This window comes from Ovis canadensis, chromosome 3 (genome assembly GCF_042477335.2).
Source record: "Ovis canadensis isolate MfBH-ARS-UI-01 breed Bighorn chromosome 3, ARS-UI_OviCan_v2, whole genome shotgun sequence".
Classification (NCBI taxonomy): Eukaryota; Metazoa; Chordata; class Mammalia; order Artiodactyla; family Bovidae; genus Ovis; species Ovis canadensis.
The window spans coordinates 144477096-144497508 of NC_091247.1; the positions used below are offsets into that span (position 1 = coordinate 144477096).

At 58.4% G+C, this 20413-nt stretch overlaps 2 protein-coding genes across 8 annotated transcripts in view; one reads left to right on the forward strand and one right to left on the reverse strand.

Moving 5' to 3' along the window:
- Positions 1-10711, forward strand: part of HDAC7 (histone deacetylase 7) — a 37231-nt gene extending 26520 nt beyond the window's left edge. For all 7 annotated transcript variants that reach the window (XM_069580904.1, XM_069580901.1, XM_069580903.1 and 4 more), the window contains 13 exons: positions 320-453; positions 606-726; positions 982-1031; positions 2211-2318; positions 3191-3246; positions 3438-3525; positions 4829-4948; positions 5170-5267; positions 6482-6600; positions 7210-7343; positions 7661-7745; positions 9214-9352; positions 9497-10711. In XM_069580904.1, the coding sequence (XP_069437005.1) occupies positions 320-453; positions 606-726; positions 982-1031; positions 2211-2318; positions 3191-3246; positions 3438-3525; positions 4829-4948; positions 5170-5267; positions 6482-6600; positions 7210-7343; positions 7661-7745; positions 9214-9352; positions 9497-9542 (1298 nt within the window). In that variant the 3' untranslated portion in view covers positions 9543-10711. The remainder of the gene's footprint in view (positions 1-319; positions 454-605; positions 727-981; positions 1032-2210; positions 2319-3190; positions 3247-3437; positions 3526-4828; positions 4949-5169; positions 5268-6481; positions 6601-7209; positions 7344-7660; positions 7746-9213; positions 9353-9496) is intronic.
- On the reverse strand, positions 10683-19465 carry SLC48A1 (solute carrier family 48 member 1). Its single transcript, XM_069580905.1, has 3 exons — positions 19102-19465; positions 13494-13661; positions 10683-12872 (listed from the first exon to the last, which is right to left on the reverse strand). Exons 1-3 carry the CDS (start codon positions 19235-19237, stop codon positions 12736-12738), a joined length of 441 nt encoding a protein of 146 aa, XP_069437006.1. The 5' UTR covers positions 19238-19465; the 3' UTR covers positions 10683-12735.
- Between the last annotated feature and the right edge of the window lie 948 nt (positions 19466-20413).

Genomic DNA, 20413 nt, shown 5'->3' on the forward strand with positions numbered 1-20413 from the left:
GCTCCCAGGTCTGGGGCTCCTATTGGGTCATCATATCCAGGCGAGCCCCCAGCCTCAGGCCTCCCTTTGTTAGGCTCCAAGCTCTTGAGGTTATGATCCTTGGGCCACATGAGGAAGGTCAGTGAGTCGGGAAGGCAGTAGTATGTGGCAGTTGTGTAGGTTGGGGCTGGGGGGTATGTGGGTGAGGTGCCCGAGGCTGCCTGGGTAAGGAGCTAGGGGTGTGTGTGCAGGCGCCATGGGGTAGGACGGGGCATGGGGGACTGTGTGGGGTGTGTCTGGGGCTCCCCGGGGCCCTGACCCCCGAGCCCACTCCCCGCAGGGCTGGTCTATGACTCGGTGATGCTGAAGCACCAGTGCTCCTGTGGGGACAACAGCAGGCACCCGGAGCACGCGGGCCGTATCCAGAGCATCTGGTCCCGGCTGCTGGAACGGGGGCTCCGGAGCCAGTGTGAGGTGAGGAGGCAGGTGGGGGCTTTGGGGTTAGAGTGCGTGAGGGCTGTGGGAGGGAAGGAGCTAGGAGGGCCTGGAGCCAGTCTGGGTGGTGGGAATGGCAGGAGAGGGCTGCCCAAAGCAGAGGCTCAGGGGCTCTGTGGGTCCTTCCTCAGTCTCTCCGGGGCCGGAAGGCCTCCCTGGAGGAGCTGCAGTCGGTGCACTCTGAGCGGCACGTACTCCTCTACGGCACCAACCCGCTCAGCCGCCTCAAACTGGACAATGGGAAGCTAGCAGGTAGGGGCCCCCAGACTCCCCCTGCCCCATGCCACTGGCTCACTCAGCCCGAGCATCCTTCTGTGCTCTAGTCTTTGCGCTATAGAGCTTGTCCCTTTAGCATCCAGGCACCCCTGTGCTGCCCCTGGTTCCTCTGCTGCCCACCTCCACCCCTCCCTGCCAGCCCTTCCCAGCCCTCTTCTCAGGGACCCCCTGCTCCGGGCTGGGCCAGAGGCTGAGCGGGTTCAGTTCATGCACCTGGGCCTCTCCCTGCAGGCCTCCTGGCACAGCGGATGTTCGTGATGCTGCCTTGTGGTGGCGTTGGGGTAAGTGTGCAGGCTCTCCAGACCTCCTCCCTCCCAACTCCCCCAGGCCCAGCCCCTGCCTGCTTGTTTCGGTGGTCCTGCTGGGCCCAGTGGGCCGGGGCTTTCCCCTAGTGCCCCCTCTGCCGGCTAGAAGCTCCTCGTTGGTGGGTGTGTCCTCCTGAGTGTAGAGCCCCTTGCCTTGCACTTCGAAGGCCTCTGGTGGAGGTTGAGGAGGCTTGAGAGAGCAGGGCTGAGCCTGGGGCTTGGGCTCATCTCCCTCTGAGAGCACGCTGGCCTCCAGGCCACCCGGCCCGGGGCTGTGGGGTGCCTCTGGCATCCTTGGAGACCCAGGCATGTCCCTCTGATGCCCTAGCTTTCCCTGCTCCTTCTCACTCTGCCTGGGGACTTCTGCCTCCTGGCAGTGCCCTTCCTCACTTCAAAATGTCCCCGTGGTGGTTTCCTGGCTGGGCATGTGGAGTAGGGGACGGAGGCCTAGTCCTGGAGGGATGGGAACTGTCTCTGGGAGGCTGTGTGGGAGCCGGTCAGCGCCCTGTTCACAACTTCCCATTTCTTGCCACTTTCTGATTTTTCCAACTGTTGTTGCTTCTGTTTTCTCCTCCCTCCTCTCCCTCTCTGTCTCTGTCTTTCTCTCTTTCTCCAGCCTCTTGCGACTCTCTCTGCCTTCCTCGCCTCTCTCGGTCCGCCTCGCCCTCCCCATCTCCCCATCACGCCCCCCGGCCCCTCCCTAGCCTTGAGGCCCAGGGACTGGGTTTGGGGGGCCTCCCAGCCTGGGCTAGGGGCCCTGAGTGGAAGACAGTGGTGCAGACGGCCCCTCGAGCTCCGACCATCCCGAGGGCCTGAGCAGAGTCAGCGGGGGCTTAAAACCCCCTCCAGGCCCAAACCCCAAGTCCCGCCCAGGTAACGCCATGCCCCCTCCTCTGACTGGGGGGGCAGGCGCGCTGCTGCCAGCAGAGTGCTGGCCAGGTGCGGGCTGGTGATGTGGACTGAAGCTGGGAAGAAGCTGTGCTGGGACTGGGGGACACGGGAGGCCTTGCCTTTGGGCGGTGGGGCATGGGGGAGGCAGCCATCTGCCCAGCTCCCTGCCCCTGGGGTCCTAGCCATGGGGTGGGCACTGCCCCTGAGGCCCTGGCTCCTGTGGGAGGCCGTGGGTGAGGCGGGCCTTGACTCTGGCCCCCACAGGTGGACACCGACACCATCTGGAATGAGCTGCACTCCTCCAATGCGGCCCGCTGGGCTGCTGGCAGTGTCACCGACCTCGCCTTCAAAGTGGCCTCCCGTGAGCTAAAGGTAGGAGGCTCGAGTGGAGGGTGGGTGAGTCACGGAGGAAGGAGGCAGGGGACAGGCAGCAGGGAAGGCAGACCCAGCCCCCAGCATGGCATTCCTGGAGATCACCACAGGGTTTCGGGAGGGACACCGAAAGCTCTGGGGACCCAGATGAGATCTGAATCCTAGGCTCACGTTACCTGCTGAGGAATCAAGTCACTGGGCCCCTGGTCCTGTGGTCTCTAAGAGAGGCAGGCCCATGCTCATGCGGGGTCAGTTAACATATTTGCTGTGTGACCGCAGGCAAGTCGTGGAGCCTCTCCAGGGCCCCGTGCACTGGCAGAGTGGCCCTTTGTGATGCTGAAGTTTTACACACTGGGCTGACACCCATGCTTGTTTGCCCTGGGCTTGGCACCTTATGCGAGCTTGTGTTGAGCCCCCTCTGTTTGGGAGCTCATGGCCCAAGTCTTGGCTCTGCTATCAGGCAACTTCGCATGAGTTATTAATATTAAATCCACCTGAGGCTCCAGGTTTCTCCTGTCTGTAAACCAGATAATCACAATGTTTATCTTATGAAGATGTTATGAAGATTAGGTAACATTTACCTCAGAACGTTGTGCGAGTGAAATCCAGTGTTTACCCTGTGCTTAGCACAGTGGCAAGCACATAGATTTTGCCCAATATAATAGCTATTATTACAAAGTGATAACAGCCAGGAGCCCCCAGGATGGGAGTTTCTGTGTTCACGGCCTGGGGGTCAGCAGAGGGCCCCTTGGTCAGTCATACTGTCTTGTAGTCCCTTCTCAGGGGAAGAGCCTGCGGCTGGGGGACGGCTTCGTGGAGGTGTGGGGCAGACAGTTGGCTGTTCGGTTGACAAGCATTCTTTCTGTTTCCAGAATGGTTTTGCTGTGGTTCGGCCCCCAGGACACCATGCAGACCATTCCACAGCCATGTAAGGCCCGGGGAGGCCTAGATGGGCTGGAGTGGGGGGCAGGCCCTCACGGCCCTCCTGTTGGGGAGGGTCCTTGGTTGGCCCCTCCTTCCTGTTAGCCTTCTGGGGCTGGGCTGGAGACAGGTGGAGTGGGAGTGGGGGTGGCACGGGGAGGGAACGGGCTGGCACGACCTCTTGTCTTTTCCTCTCAGGGGCTTCTGCTTCTTCAATTCAGTGGCCATCGCCTGCCGGCAGCTACAACAGCAGGGCAAGGCCAGCAAGATCCTCATTGTGGACTGGGTAGGTCCCAGCTCCTGGCCCCTGCAGGTCCGAGAGCCCTGTGGAAAGAGCCCTGAGCCTGGCGACCCGAGACGAGGCTTTGTGTCCCGCCTAGTTCTGCATTCGCCTTCCCGAGCCTCGGTTTCCCTGTGTGTAAACGTGGGTGCAGAGAGTGCCCCCATCACGGGGCCTTTGGGAGGCCCGGAGGAGTTGGCCTGTGGGAAGGGCTCAGCCATAACCGGCTCCCACAGGGGAGGAGCCATCTGAATGCTAACTTTGGGCCTCTGTTGGCTTCCCTCTGTAGATCTGGTCACTTCTGCTTTTCCCCTGCAGGTAGTGAGAGTGCCAATAATAGCACATAACATCAGCCTCAGTTCAGTTCAGTCGCTCACTCGTGTCCAACTCTTTGCAACCCCGTGAACCGCAGCACGCCAGGCCTCCCTGTCCGTCACCAACTCCCGGAGTCCACCCAAACCCATGTCCATCGAGTCGGTGATGCCACCCAGCCATCTCATCCTCTGTCGTCCCCTTCTCCTCCTGCCCGCAATCTTTCCCAGCATCAGGGTCTTTTCCAATGAGTCAGCCCTTCTCATCCAGACACTGATGGTTTCACACATCACATATTTAATCCTGACTCTGCCCTGGTTTACAGATGAGGGAAGTCATCACACAGGGGTTAGGTTAACCTGTACACAGCCGTACACCTTGTAAGCCCTGAGACCTGAGGCCCCTTAGCCCTGGAGCACCTGTGTTTAACCACTTCGTATTCACATCTACTTAAGGGATGTTCCAGCGCAGAAGGAACAGGCCACACTTGTGCGCATGCGCAGTCCACCTTCGCGTTCCCAGGCCAAGCAGGAGCCTGGGGGCGGTGCTCGGCGCTCCTCTGAGGATGGGGCTGGGCCTCGTTGTCCTAGCCCCTCTGTAATGGAGCGTGGTTTCCATCGCTTGCATCACACCCTGACCTTGAGCAAAACGCAGTAGTAAGGGTTCCTGATGTGTGACCCTGGACTTTTCCCTCTCCTGGCACTCACCCTCCCCCAACACATACTCTCCCTCTGGCTCTGGCTGGCCTGCCCTCGGTGCAGCTCCTCCCCTTCCGGGCCTCATGTTATCATCACCCCCACCCAGAGTGTTATGTACATATCTGAACACCCATGGGTCCCTTGACAGTTTAACTCTAGGAGCCCCCGTGTTCTCACCCCCAGGTCTAGACTCCCGACCTTCACAATGGCCACTGACCTGGAGACCTTTCCAGCCTGTCCAAGCCCCCATCTCTCTGTTTTCAGACCTGCCCTAATTCACTGCCCATCTCCCTCCACAGGATGTTCACCATGGCAACGGCACCCAGCAGACCTTCTACCAGGACCCCAATGTGCTGTACATCTCCCTTCATCGCCATGACGACGGCAACTTCTTCCCTGGCAGTGGGGCTGTGGATGAGGTAACCCCATCTTCCGGCCTGCTCACTCTCACGAGTAGCCCTAACTGTCTCTGTCACAGCTAGCTGTGTGATCCTGGGTAGGCTGCTGAGCCTCTCGGATCCTCCGTTTCTACATTCGGAAGTGAAGGGGCTGCATGAGCTGCTCTTGTAGCACTGACATCCAGGGGTTCTGCTCCCGGGACACTACTCTCTTCACATCTCTCCTGCCTCCTGTGTTCCAGGTGGGAGCTGGCAGCGGTGAGGGCTTCAATGTCAACGTGGCCTGGGCTGGAGGTCTTGACCCTCCCATGGGGGATCCTGAGTACCTGGCTGCCTTCAGGTAAGCTCACTAGGGGCCCAGAGGAGGCCTGGCCCAGCAGGGCCCTCCTCTCTTCCCCTTTTACAGCAGCACCAGTTTGGAGGTGATCGGGTGGCTTGTCAGCTCGTCCTCATCTAATCACTATAAGCCAGCCACTGTCATTATAAGCCAGCCCTGGAGTGGGCCTGTGGACTGAGACACAGGGAAAGGCATGGTTACGCTAGACTCTAGGGGCATCCAGTCCCTGTGGGGAGACAGGAAAACAGACTGAAAAGGTCAAGGCGTACTTTATAATGTCACACGTTACCAAGAGCCAGTGTTGAGCTGAGTGCAGGGAGACAGTCTGGGGGAGTGAGCAGCAGAGCTGCTATGTTAAGGCGAAGAAAGCTGCCTGGAGGAGGCGGACTTTGCATAGGAGCTGAGAAGCCTAAACTGTGGAGGAGGAGGGAAAACAAGCAGGTGATATCCATATTGGGGTCGTTGCTTAAGCAAAGCCATTCTGTAAGGGGGACTTGGCTCAGGAGCTGTTGTGTATTTCTCTCTGGGGGTTCCTAGACTCCATTTGGAGAAAGGGAAGCCTGGAAATAGGTCTCTGTATACTTTTCTGGAGTATTCTTAATGAGAGTTAATTTTGTAGGAACCCTGGGCTGGGGTTCCTGGCATCTGTGCACCCAGGGTCTTGAAGGACAGCAAAGTGGACCTAGGGTTGGGTGAGGAATGAGCGGTGGAGGGAGGTAGCTGTGAGGAGCCGGCAGGTGCAAAGGATGAGCATGGATCTGGTGGCCCAGGACCTCAGAAGATCTGTTGCCCTGGTCAGCTCTTAGGTGGTGAGTGGTGACGTGTGGCCGACTCAGTCCTAAGCAGGTGGCAGCTGAGTGCCAAGTGTTTCCGGTGTTGCCCTGAGGCTTTAGTAACCTGCCCCTTCCCTGTGGCCCTGCCCACCACTCCCCACTGAACACAGTGCACCGGCTCCTCTTTCATCCCCTCATCCTTGGTTCCTTCCTGCCTCTTGCCAGTTAAGAGCCCTGGGTGGCTGAGTCCTTAGGCTGTACCAGGGACATGGATGGTGGGCCAAGGTCGAGAAGCCAGAGGTATCTGCTCATCCTGCTGGGAGTCCTGAAAGTAGGGTGCTCCCCCGTAGAGTTAGTGGGAGAGGACTGGCCCCAGGCAGGGCCCTCCACCTCTGCTGCCGGGCGGCCCTGCACAGCCTGTGAGCCCCCCTTCCCCGCACACAGGATAGTTGTGATGCCCATCGCCCGGGAGTTCTCTCCGGACCTGGTCCTGGTGTCGGCTGGGTTTGATGCTGCCGAGGGTCACCCGCCCCCACTGGGTGGCTACCATGTTTCTGCCAAGTGTAAGGAGGGCCCCGGCTAGGGGGGCGGCAAGGGCATGAAGGCTGGGCCGGGGGGGTGGGCAGCGCTGCCCAAGTCAACAGGGAGGTGACAGTGGCTGGCCCAGGGCCATGAGCATGGGACGGGGATCATGCACAGGCCAGGTCAGTTCATCGAGCAAGGCCTAAGTCACACCTGGGGACTCAAGTCCTGCAGACTGGAGGCTCGGTCAGAGGACTTCTCCCACCCTGACTGTGTCCTTCCCAGGCTGGGCGGGGGTGGATGGGGAGGAGCAGAGTTCTCAGAACAGAGGGAGCCCACTCAGCAGTGCTGAGCCTGGAGGACAGGGAGGAATATGGTGTGTCTCAGCGGAAAAGACATGGGCTGGAGTCCCTACCCCGGGTTCGAGTCCTCGCCCTGTCACTTACTAGCTACCCTTAACCTCACTGAACATTCAGTGAGGCACACTAGTAAGATTTACAGGGGGTTCCATGTGAAAGCCATTGGTAAAGTAGAGATTTGTCCCCCGAGTCACTCTTTCTCAGGGAGGAGCCGAGCAGGGAAATAACAGAGGTAGAGAGGGCTTCCCCCCCCCGCCCCGGCCCCTCCTAACCCTCTCACCCACCATGCAGGCTTTGGGTACATGACACAGCAGCTCATGAGCTTGGCTGGAGGTGCGGTGGTGCTGGCCCTGGAGGGGGGCCATGACCTCACAGCCATCTGTGATGCCTCCGAGGCCTGCGTGGCTGCGCTTCTGGGCAACAAGGTGAGGTGCCCACCCTTGATCCATGCAGCTGTGGGGCAGGCAGTCCAGTTTTCCCAGGAGCACCCCAAGGGGCAGGCAGTTGGGGCGCCTCCCTGGGGGCTTGCAGATGGGCAGGGTGGGGGTGGCCAGGCCTGGACTGAGGGGAACAGAGTGGATGCCTCTTCTCTGGGTCAGACCTCAGGTCAGCGTCCCCTGCCCCAGGCAGAGCCAGGAGCATATGCCTATCTGAGCCTGGAAAGCGAGGGCCCCGGGGTGGGAGAGAGCTGGGCCTGTGGGTCCCTGCGAGGCAGGCAACTGATGCATGCTTTCTTCTGTAGGTGGATCCCCTCTCAGAAGAAGGCTGGAAGCAGAAACCCAACCTCAATGCCATCCGCTCCCTGGAAGCTGTGATCCGAGTGCACAGTGAGTGTGGAGAGAGGACACTGCTGACCCCAGACTTGGGGAAAACTCTGGGGTCTGTTGCCCCCAGGGACCAGAGCCCCAGGTCTTCCAACCCCAGCCAGCCCAGGGGAGCTGCTGCTGCATCGGAGTAGGCATTCTGTAAAGTACCCCATAGTAATGAGGGGCAGGTGCCCCCACAGGTGAATACCCTCAGAGGCTTCCAGATGGACCTAGCAGGGACCGGCAGACAGTGGGGACCAGGCAGGACTGGCTTCCCTTCCCCAGCTGCTGCCCTAGGCCAGGGCCCTGCCCCCAGCAGCACTCAGGCCTCGTTTGTGGAAGTGCTGGTTCCCACCCTGACCCTCAGTTCTGGCCACAGCGTCTTAGGAACTCTACCTGCTTTGGGAGCTGTGTCCTAGGTTAACCCCACATTTGGAAAGCACTTTAAATTTTCAACTTCAGCTCAGCATCTGTGGAGCACTTTATATGCTACCCATGATCTGTGTAGAGTGAGTGAGTGAGTGAGTGAGTGAGTGTGTGTGTGTGTGTGTGTGTGTGTGTGTGTGTGTTAGTTGTTCAGTCGTGTCCACTTGTTTGAGACTCCATGGACTGTAGCCCTCCAGGCTCCTCTGCCCATGGAATTCTCCAGGCAAGAATACTGAAATGGGTTGCCATTTCCTCCTCCAAGGGATCTTCCTGACCTAGGGATCAAACCTGGGCCTTCTGCATTGCAGGAATATTCTTTACCGTCTGAGCCACTAGGGATGCCCCATGACCTATGCTAGGGATACAAAAATGAATAAAGCAGATTTCCCACATCTGGGCTCAGCACAGGGCCATGCATTGACACTGAAGGCGCTGCCATGCTGGGCATGGAGCCCCACAGAGCTGGCCAGGCTCTGTGCTGGGCATGTTCCGTGGACATTCTTTCTCACAACAGTAGGCAAGATGGTCATGTCCATGGTCTAGATAGGGCAGCGGGAGCCCTGGGCAGATAAGTGACTTCCGACGGCCACACAGAGCGGCTGCAGTATTGGCTCAGCTCTCCCTCCTGTGTCCTTCCCACCTCCCCTGTCCTGTGCTTGGCTGAGCATTGAGGGGGACCCTGCGCTCCAGCAGGCTGGGACTCAGGGCTCTATGAGGTCACTGTGACGCAGACCCCATCCAGGGGAAAGAGGCCCAGATGGTGCTCACGGGAACCCTATACCCATGGGAAAGGGTCAGCCGTAGGGGTGGGGGAGTGGCCTGGGCTTTGTGAGGGCTCCTCACAGCACGTTGAACCCTCACTTTCTCAGGGTTGTGGGGATCAAGTTGGGGAGGGTGTTGTGTGGAGGTGGAGGCAGCTGAGAACTGACCCCATGCTGCAGACACGCCTGCTACTCTGGGGCCCTTGGCCTGAGATGTGCAGCCTCAGTGCCAGTCTAGGACACGTGGCTGGCAGGTGGGGGGCCTCGTATCCCTGACGCTTCTGAATCAGCTTCTTGCCCAGGTGAATACTGGGGCTGCATGCAGCGCCTGGCCTCCCGTCCAGACTCCTGGGTGCACAGGGTGCCAGGGGCCGATGCAGAAGAAGTGGAGGCAGTGACGGCGTTGGCATCCCTCTCCGTGGGCATCCTGGCTGAAGAGCGGTAAGAGCCTGGGCTGACGGCCCCTCCCCTGCAGGGATCCCCCCAGGTCCCAGCATAGCCACTCCAGGCTTCTCAGGAAGCTGGGCCCCAGTGCTTCCTGCAGCCCCAGGCCCTCTGGCAGCACCAGCCTTGTCCCTCTCCCAGGACCTCAGGGCAGCTGGTGGAGGAGGAGGAACCCATGAATCTCTGAGGCTCCAGAACGGATCTGCCACCCGCTGCGCCCTCCCCACCCCACCCCGTGGACCTGGTTCTCCTCCAACTTCTGGCAGCAGTACCGGTTCCCGGGATCTTCAGAGATCCTTCGGGCAGGTAGTCGGGGCCAGAGAACAGCCTTGACAGTCACCCCAAGGACCCCGAGAAGGCCGGGGGTCTAGGACAGGGACCAGAGGACCTTGGAGGAGGTAGGCTGCGCAGCCAGCCAGGCCCTGGTAGGCCTCTCCCCAAAGCAGAGTCTACCCCTCTGGGTCCCGGCCCCTAGCTGGGCCCGGCTCCTCAGGACTGCACAGAGGAGGACTGGCTCAGCTGGGCCCAGCCCGTAACCACTATTCTAGGCTCTGTAGACCCCGGACTTTGCACACAGCCCCAGGCTTCACACAGAAATGTGAACGTGGCCTCTGCCAGAGAGGCCCTTCCTAGGCTCTGGGGGCTGGAGTCGGGGGAGGATGGTTAGGAGGAACCGAGGGGTCCCGTGTCCCTGGGTGCAGGGGAGTTCCTCCTCTCCTGCTCCCTCGGATGACTCTGGAAGCTTCCTCCCCATCACGGGGCAGTGAGGCAAAACCCCCTCTGAGAGCAGGCACGGCAGGCCTCCCATCTGGCCCCTGCCCCTGTCAGAGGACTCCCTGCGTCGACCATCTCAGTGCCCTGGTGGAGCAGACAGGTGCTCTTGGAGTTCGTGCTTCCTGATCCAATGGTGCCAAACTCTCATCTCTCCTCAGAAGCACAGCATGACCCCCCCAGGGCTCCCTCAGTCACCATGCCCCTCTGTGAGCCTTCTCTCTTTCTGGGGTCTCCTAGACCCCAGCTGACTTTTGCCCTACATAGGACTAGCTTGGCTGAGGGGAGAGTGGGTGGGAGAGTGGATGGAAGACATGGGGGAGGGGGAGGCTACCCTGGCACAGTCTTCGAGGCTTCTGGGGTTGAGGCCTGGGGCCAAGAAGGAAAGTATTTGTGTGTGTGCGTGTGTGCATGCACGTGTGCATGCATGCATGCACGAGTGAAAGAGTAAGAGGGAGTGTGTGTGTGTGTGCAAGCGTGCGTGTCTTCCGCAGGACCACTATACCCTGTGTATGTATGCATGTTTTTGTAAAAAAGAAAAAAATGGAAAAAAATCTGAACAATAAATGTTTTATTTGCTTTAAAGGTGCATGTGAAAGGGCCTCTGGGGGATGAGGGGTGGGCAGTGGGCCTACAGCTACACAGCAGTTTATACCTGATTTGATGTGGAAGAGAAGGGACAGGTTGGGCTGGGAGGCAGCTCCCTCCAGCTCCTTGATCTGTGGCAGCTGCCTTGCAGGAAGAATCCATCCTGAACCCACCCTGGCTGTCCCCGCCTACCCCACCTCTGGGTAACAGTGAGGCGGCAGCTCTGGGTCCACAGACAGAGGACCGGTTAAGGGGTGGGGGACATGGAGGCCTGCAGACCCACTCACTCGGTCTTCCCTAAAGAGTCTCAGTCCCAACCGGGACTGGCAAGTCATGTCAGGTAAGTCACATCACCTCCTGGGGCCTCTGTTTATCAGCTGAAGTCTCCTGAAATAGACACTGTTGGTTCAGGCCTGCTCTGATGTACCTTGACTCCTTAAGCATCTACTGAACCTAGAAGAGAGCGGTGAGACGACCGGACTGGGCACGCTCACCCACTGTGAGGTGCTGGGGCTGCCGGCGCCTGTCTTTACAGTTCTGAGATGGCCAGGCTTCTTCAGGCAGCAGAAGCAGCAGCCTCATTAGCTAGGATCTGGCCCCAAGTCTTCAGAGCCTGGAGAACACAAGGAAAGCATGTCCATCCTTCTGTCCTGGCCTCTTGGGCGACAGGCACTCAGTCCCATAGGCATTGCTGAAGCTGTGCCCGGGGGCATTCTCACCCTGGCTGGGGGTTTGCTGAGGGGGCTGGAGGAGGAGTGCTGGCCTTGGGGTTCCCCCATGGGGAGTCCTTCAAGTGGGACCAGAGGGAGAGAACTTCCTCTGTTACAGAAATGGCTTAATGAGACAACTGGAGAGCCCTCCCGTCCTCACCCTTCCCACCCACTGCTCCCACAGTCCACTCTGCAAGAAAGCACTGGAGGCTGGCTGATATGAATGGCTGCTGTGCTTCTGCTGAAGTGACAGGGACACAGATAAGGCAGAGAGCCGAGGGGCAGGACACGTCGGGTGGGAAAGGGGTGGGCCGTGCAAAATGGCAGCCGAAGAAAAGACTGATGTAGCCCCTTCCCCCCGGGTGCGGTGAGCCCTTGGGCCAGTGTACAGGTAGTAAAGCAGATTTTGTCCTTCCGAAGGGAGATTTTGAAAGATAAAAAGCTCTCATGAAGGGCAGCTGGCAGGGGCGGTACGAGGGCACGTCTGGGGGCTGCCGTGACTCGGGTGCCAGGAGGAGCAGGTGTGAGAAGACTGGAAATGTTGGGCTATAGAAGCCTCATTTGAGAGTTGCTTCTAGCCCAATCTGTGCTGCCCCCTTCCCCAAAGCCCTTTGTGGGGCAGGAGCACCTCCCCCAAGACTGTGAGTCTGGCCTCATTTGGGGCTTCCTGCTCTGATATGCGTGGTGAAAGGGCAACGGCTCTAGCACAATCTTGGAGCCAGCGCTGTGGGAACAGGGTGGGGAGAGGGACGCTAAACTCCCCGCAGGTCCCCAGGCCTTGGGAAAAGAGCCAATGTCACCCACCCCTGGGACCAATGAGTTCAACTACCTGACACTTGGGGGACACAAGGATGGGGGTGCTGGGGTAGGGGGTTGAGAAGCCTTTACTAGAGATCCCTTATTTGACCTGACCTCCCCAGGGTCCCACCCTGCCTGAGGGAGAGGGCCCAGGGCAGCAGAGACCATACTGCCTGCCCCTGGGCCCCAGGCACGGCCCCCACTGCCTCCACTGTTGCCCTGGCCTGCTTACAAAGACTGCCCACCGAGTGCTAAGAAAATAGATCCACATTTTAAAGGTCTAAAGCTGCCCTCCAGCCAGGCTGATGAGCAACATGGCGGGGCCCCTCCCCACAGCACCCAGGGCTCCCCCAAAGGGGACAGGACAGCTTCACAAACACCATCCGTTCTCCTGCTGTAGATTTTCCGCCTCAGTTCCAGGGTTCCCAGGGGGTGTACAAGTCCGCCTGATGTCTCAGAGGCTGAGTCCAGGTCCTGAGGACCGTCAGGGTGCAGAGCCCTCATCCCGTGGGGTCAGAAATCGCTGAGGATGCTAATGTCAGCAAAGTCAGCCCGGTAGCGGTGGGCGTAGAGGCTAAGCAGGAAGGCCCACTTGAAGGAAATGAAGCTCCAGACACAAGAGAGGTAGTAGCTGTTGGGGTCTGTGAGGCCTGCAGGGCAGAAGAATCCAACTGTGACTCAAAAGGACCTTGCCCTTGACCCCTAGCCACCATGCCACAAGCCCCGGGCCATTCTTCCCCGGTCTCCAACAGAGGCTGAACCGATCCAGTGGAGAGATTAGGTGTAATAGAGGTTCCGGAGCGTTCAGAGTTTGCTAGCAGGAAGCAGTGGGGATGCAGTTAGGTCAGGGCTGGCTAATCACAGGTCTGTATCATCATCCACCCTGCTATTGTGACACTGACCTTAGACCTCTACTTTCCAATCTGCTTCAGCATCGGAGCGGGCAGGAAGGGCCTTTGGCTACTTGCTTACTGCAGCCACCAGGGGGCGCTCCTATCCCGGAGCTGGGCAGGAGACTTAAAGGTGCTGCTAACCGCACACTCCTGGGTGCTGACTGCAGCTCACACTTCCCCCTTCTAACCCAGATGTTTGGGGCGGGGGGAGCCCATTCTCCGCACTTTAACAATGAGAAAACCTCGGTACAGGGAAGTTAAGAGATCTGCCCAGTCCTGTGGGCATAAACGTTGGACGTAGCAAGGTAATCTGGGGTCTGTTGAGCGCCCCACCCAGCGGCCCACCCATACTCTCTCTGCCCCGGCGGAAGCCCTTACTCTGGTGTCCAGTGATGGCCAACACCAGGAAGGTGCAGAACGTGGCGACGGAGACGGCCGAGAAGAGCACGCCCACGAAGAAGAAGCCGCGCAGTCCCTTGAGCCACGTCCTCCAGTAATCCTGCATGTACATCACGTGTGTCACCAGCACCCACAGCGCCAGCACACCTGCCGGGGAGAGACCGAAGGAGGCTCAGGCAGGGCCCTTTTGTCCTCACATGCCGACCCCCAGGGCCTGCAGGTCCCCCCAGACCAGACTGTTCTCACAAAAAGGCAGTAAGGCAGGAGGGGCCTTTTCTCTGTCCCTGTGGAGCGGAGTTTGCTGGAGACCACAGCGGCCTGTGATATAAAGAGGACACGGATGCAAAAGCAGCTGAGTCTGGCTGCCTTCCAGCAAGCCAGACATTAAAGAGATTTGCAAAAATATGAAACCATGTCATTCTTCTCCTTAGTTTTTTGTTTTGGAAAACAATATTTCTTACCAAAAAAATGTTACTTATCACAATGTTATTTTTAGTATTATAGTTTAAAATGGTTAAAAAATTTTAATTCCTCAGTATTAATTTCTAATACTGTATTATTGATAGATATAACCCACATCAACACAATTTCCTTGGGATTTCCCCATATTTTAAGAGCATAAAGGGGTCCTGAAGTCAGAAAGTTTGAGGACCACTGCAGTCCATGGACAGAGGAGCTTGATGGGCTAAAGTCCATAGGGTCACAAAGAGTCAGACATGAGTGACTAGCACTTCTGATGCTCCTGTTCCCCCACCTTCAGAAGCCACCACCACCACCACATTGAAAGGCTAATGGCGTGGGCAGTGGGGCTCTTCCCAAACTCCATGTATTGGTTTTATGGGTTGGGGAGGCCTAGTGGTAAAACCCCCAGGACCACCCAGTGCCCAAGTGGCCTTCTTCTTGCTCTTGGCCAGACTCCATTTTATTTACTTATTTGGCTGTGCCATGTGGCATTCAGGCCTGTAGTTCCCTGACCAGGGATCAGACCCCGGCAGTGGAAGCGTGGTGTCTTCATCACTGGACTGCCGGGGAAATCCCCTGAGGCCTCCATTTCCCAAGTTGTTTGCTGAAACGGCAGGCTAGTTGCCCCCAGCCAGTCCTAGGTTTGCCCTCTGGGCCTGGCTGGGCTCTTCCCCTCCAATGCCAGCTGCCAGTCAGCCAATACAATGAGTGCCCTCTGTGCCAGGCGCTGCCTGCCACTGCAGCCCAAAGAGAGAAGCAAATATTAATTCCATTGGCAAAGGTCTGGGGCAGAGCTGCAGGGTCCCGACAAGGGAGGAATGAGGAATGAGGCAGAGTCAGCTGTGTGGAGGTTGCTGTATCCTGAGAGTCAGGAGGCTTTTCAGAAAGTGAGCCGCACACACTACATGCAGAGGGGCACTGGAAGGCTGGGGAAAGCGGTGGTCAGCTCTGGCAGGGGAAAGAGGGAGGGGACGCAGATAGGGAGATCTGGGTGGGGGAGAGTGCTTTGACTGAATCTACGATATTTAAGGGAGTTCACTAAATTGTCTATCCCTTTTTATGTGCCTGAAATATTTCATAATATTTTTTTAAGTTGGGGGAAAATAAGAAGGTGGAGTGGGAGTTATCACAGATCTCTACTCTGGGAACCACCTCAGAAGCTGTCACAATTTAGGCAGCCGGGCAAGGGACAGAGAACCACGAGACTGCCAGCCAGGAAGCCTGGGCTTGGCACTGCGGGGCTGCTCGTGACTCTCAGAGCCTCCACATCTGAAAGAAGGGACGCCCGAAGGTCCCACCAACCTGGAAACTGGGTGACACAGGGCTCCCCGCTAATGAGGACTCACCTCCGCCGACACCTGAGGCTTCCTCTCCCAGGATGTTTGACCCACGCTCTCCCAGCTCGGCCCCGGCTCAACCCCCACCTCCCTCAGGGGTTAGGGGCCTGGAATGTGGCCCTAGAGTCAGGTCAAGCCAGGACAAGCATGTCCTCATCCCTGCCTAGGCAGGAAGCGGGTCCAGGCCAGAGAAGGACAGAATACCAACCCCCCGGCTTCTGCATACATCTTCCATGATCTGAATGGATGCTGTGCTAGTCACCCTTCCCAGAAGTCTTTCCCAATCATCTCACGTGCATCCTAAGTGTTCACTGAGGGAGCTGTTTGATTTCTTAAAGGGCCCTAGGAAGGAAGGATATTGTCACCATGCACATCCAAGGAGCCATCAGATGGGCACCTCTGTGACAGCTCCACTTGCCCTCTGTCACCTCACTGTGCCATGGAGGGGCTGAAATAGACGGCTCTCTGAGGTTTTACACTTAAAGATACTGGAAGCCAGCTTAGGGGAAAAATAAGGAGGTCAGAGCGATTCCCCTGTGACTCAGCAATTTCTGGGTTAGGAAATGCTGAAATAAGGGCCTGTGAGATGCCCTCTCTTAGTCCACTAGCTGCGCTCCAGCGGTGCCTCCCAAACACCCATGTATCCACCCCCACATCCACCCATGTAGCAAAAAGGGCTGAGCAGGAGGAAAAGGAAGACGACCATTTGGGGTGTTCCAGATCCCAGCTCTCCGTTACTAAGCAGGCACAACCTGCCCCCACCTCTCACTTCCCCTGCTCACAGGCCTGGCCTCCAGATAAACACCAGCCACATCTGGAAGCAGGCCCATCCCCACTCACCCTGGTTCCTGCCTCTGTCCATAGAAGAGGGACCAGCCCTAACTCCACCCAGGTGGTCAGTGAGGCAGCAAGAGCCCCCGGGGTTCCTCCCTCGCCTCAGCCCTGCTCCCTTCCCTGGGACACTGACTGCAGGAAGCCTGGTCTGCATGACTCAGGGCAGAGCGGATAGTTTCCCAGGTCCACCCAGCTGCGTGTCCATGCCAGACCTCACTCCTTGCTCCAGCCCACCTGCCTCAAGGAGTAGGGCCCTGCTTGGCTCGGGGCATTAAAGGCACACAGCTGGTCAGTGAAAGAACCCCCAGCGGCTGGGTTACAGGTGAGGAGCCAGGAGGAGCCCAAGGGGGCCCACAGGGAAACGCAGACGAGTGAGCCACCGAAGCTGGGGCCCATCTGTTCCCCCACCCCTCCCCTACCACTGCTTCTCTCACTCACAGCTCACGGGAAGAACCCAGAGCCTGCTAGACACCCAGCCAAGCTTTCCAATCTTACTCTCTGTTTTGGTCTACTAGACCTAGAGTCAGTCAGTCTTCTTCCCAAGGGTTCCCAAGCAAAACCATTTCTCTAGCTTCTCCTCCAAGCCACTTCTTCCCAGACAACCACCAGGATCGGGGAGAGTGGGTCTCCACCCAGGCACATTTTCCCAGGGGCTCCAGGAAACCAGCACCCCCCAGCAGCCCCACCTGGCACACAGGGGAAGGAGTGCGCTGGGGCTGCCCTCTGGTGACTCGGCAGTTTCTGAAAATGCCGAGTCAGAAGTGGGGTGCCCTCAAATCTGCTGATGATTCACCCCCAAAAGAGGAAGAGGCTGACTGGCTGCAACACTCTCAGCACCCATTCACATGGAGCGGGCGTGTGGCCCTCACTGCCCCTCCCCCCACCTGCCACGCTGCTACCACGAGGGCCACAACCACGGCAGCCACTACCACCATCACTGGGCATCTTGGGTTCTGCCGAGGCTGTCAGGGAGGTGCCAGGATCCTGCCCCAGCTGTTGCTGCCCTCACACCTCTCTCCGCAGGAGCTCCATAGCTGGCCTGTCTCGGAGGCTAAGGGAGGTCTTCAGGGAGGGAGAGAAGGCAGGACTGGGTCAGAGGGAAACCCTGGGACTCCCCAGGGCTGCCACCCAACAGGAAGCTGCAAGATGGGTGATTCAGGGAGAGGACAGACAGCTGTTACATTCTAGACCTGAATGGGGGCCTCACACAACACGCCTGTCGGCAGCATCTCCTCCCATTCCTAACAGAAGAGGAAACTGAGCCCAGGAGGCATCGATGTGCCTGCGGTCACACGGCTCGGTGGGGCTCACTCCATCAGGTCAGACTCCACACACCCAGCTCGGATTCCAGGGGTGGCCCTTCCTCCTCACCCCCAAGCAGCCCCCTCCTGTCAGGTCTCATCAGGGCAACCCCTGGGCCTCGCCTGAGGAGTCATCCCGCCATCCAGAGGGGAAAGCAGCAGGGCCGAGGGAAATGGGAATACTCTACTAGGACAAGAGAACCAGGAGGAACATGGCAGGCAGGGGAGAGCGGGGTGCAGAGCGGAAAGGGGCCAGGGGTCCTTAGATAACTGAGCAGAGGTGGGCAAGCTGGCCCCCAGGAGGACAGGAACCCACAGGTGGGGAATCCAGGCGGGCATGAGGAGCAGCCCAGCAGGGCACCCACTCACCCTTCCTTGGAGACCCCCAGTGCTCGGCTTGGCATTGCTTAGGCTGCGGTAACCTGTGCCTCTCTTACAAGGCAGAAACCCCACCTCCATTCCTCCTCTATCCAGACAGTAGTCAGTAAGCTTCAGGGCAATGAGCAAATCTAGTTATTTTTAGTTAGTCCATTTAGGGCTCTTTTGGCAGAGTTTAGTTACCAATAAGATCATCCTAATGTAGAAGCATTATCCTCACATGTACTTTTTTCCCAGAGTGCTTTCCCACACATATTATTTTATGGAGCTGTGTAACCCTGGGTAAGCTATTTATTTACACTAAGCCTCAGTTTAAGCCTGACCTGTAAAATGGACACAGGAATAATGCCTAACTAATTAAGGATTAAATGAGATGGCGGAAGCAGTTTGCTTAACAGGGTGCCCGACATATAGAAAGCGCTTAAAAAAAAAAAAAAAAAGGTGAGCAAGTAGAAAAAATGTTTCTTCTTCTCACCGACTCCACAACATAGACAGGTTAAGAACATGCCCAAAGAGGCAGAGCGAGCACAGAGCGTTGGTAAGCACGGGCTCCACCAGCGCGCTGACGTTCTCAACACCAGTGCTAGCCTCCTCTGCCCTACTGGGGGCACAGAAAGAGAGGCTGGCGGCGTTTAACGGACCTTGGCCCAGGAGCCACAGCAGAAGGGTGGCACAGAGAGACCGACGTGGTGGAAAGAAAACGTCAGTTTCCCTCAGACCCCTAGCGCAGTCCTGAGTCCCCGCCAAGGACTCTGCCGGGGCTGGGCTCCACCCTGGAAGGAGGCAGCCGGGCTTCCCCGAGAAACCCAGCCCTCCTTTCCACTGACTCCCTCTCCGCGCTCACCCAGCCTCCAGGGAAGGGGCGCGGATCCCCCAGAACAAGTGCCTGTGTGTTTGGGTGTCTTCACACCTGGCCGCCCATAGGAGGTGGCGAGGGCAGCGGGCGCACAGGGGCGCTGTCACCGAGGCACAGGGTGGAGAGCGGACGGGCTAACCTGGGGGCTGCGGGGCTGGTGAAAACGGCAGAGGCGGGACGTCGGGGCCCCGGGCTTGGGGCGGGCATTGGGTCCCCGAGGCCCCCTAGGGATGCCCAGAAGCCCTGGCCCACGCGGGGCCTGCTCTGCCCACGGCCAGTCTTGAGTAAACACGCCACCCACTCCCCGGGGAAGCGCCGCCCGGGAGGAGCTTCCCGGAGCAGCCGCCGGCGCCTCCCCGCAGCCGGGCGCCCGAGCCGCGGGAGCCGGACCCCAGCGCCCCCCGCGCGCCCCGGGGTACCTGCGAGCCCCCCCATGGCCGCGGTGCCCGGCTGTCTGTAGACCACCGTCCAGACGAGGAAGATGGAGAAGCCGGCCACGGAGCTGAGACCCGAGTAGGCGGCGCGAAGGCCGAGCTGCAGGCGGGACGGGGCCATGGGGCTGCGGGCTGCGGGCGCCGGGCGCGGAGGGCGAGCGCGGCCGCTGGTCACAGGTGCAAGGCCCGGAGCCGGAGCGGGGAGCCGGGAGCCGAGCCGGAGCCGCCGGCCGCCCGCGCTCCGCCCCCGGCCCGCCCCCTGCGCCGCCGGCACAGCGCCCTCCCCGGCCGGAGGCCGCCCGCGCCCGGAACCACCGCGGCGAGCGCGTCCTGGGCTTGCCTGCAGTCTGCGGCCCGGATCTCTTGGGGATGCCGCCTAAAAGGGCAGGTTCCGGGGCCCGTCGTCTGAGCTACCGTATCGGGATATTTAGGCCTTGGCGGGGCCCGGAAACACTCAGCTCTACAAACCAGCTGCGGTGTTTGCCTTTAAAATTTATCACGTTCTCGTTTAAAATGTAAGATGTAAATTTCTCGTTAAAAATCAATTATAAAAAATTAAGATATAGGAAATTACACGGCGAATATGATTGCTTTCGCGCCTATCTATCCATCAGGTTCCCTCCTCAGGCGTTAAGCAGTCTCAGCAGATGCTTCTCTCGGAACCCTTCCGGTCTTCCTTCCCGTCAAGGACAGCTCCTTTCTCTAATCTCCACAAGCGTACCCCTCCCACCCAAAATCTACCGAACGCCACTTCATCAGAGTCAGACAAACCCAAGAAGAGACTGGAATCTGTAGCAGATGTATACTGAGCTACGGCTGCGGGCCCAGTGCCATGCTGGGGGCCCGCAGAGAAGACAAGAATGTAGCCCACGGAGCCCTCAAACATTTATAATATAGTGGAGGAGGCTCATCGCATACTGGCAAGAAGTGAGTATCCAATATATCTTGTATTTATTTGTTTCCCCTGCTGTAGCAAATTACCACAGATCTAGTGGCTTCAAACAACACACGTCTATTATCTCACAGTTCCCTAGGTCAGGTGTCCAAAAATGGAACTCAGAGGGCTAAAGTCTAGGGGAGGGCAGGGCAGCCTTCCTTTTGGAGGCATGAGGGGGGAAAGCTGTTTTCTTGCATTTTTCAGCTTCTAGAGCTGCCCACAGCCCTTGATTCCTGAGTGTCTTCAAAGCCAACTCCATCTTCAAAGCCAACAATCACACCACCTCGACCTCTGCTTCTGTCCTTACATCGTCTTTTCTCTCACTACCTCTGCTGCCTCCTTCTTTTCCCTTATAAGGAC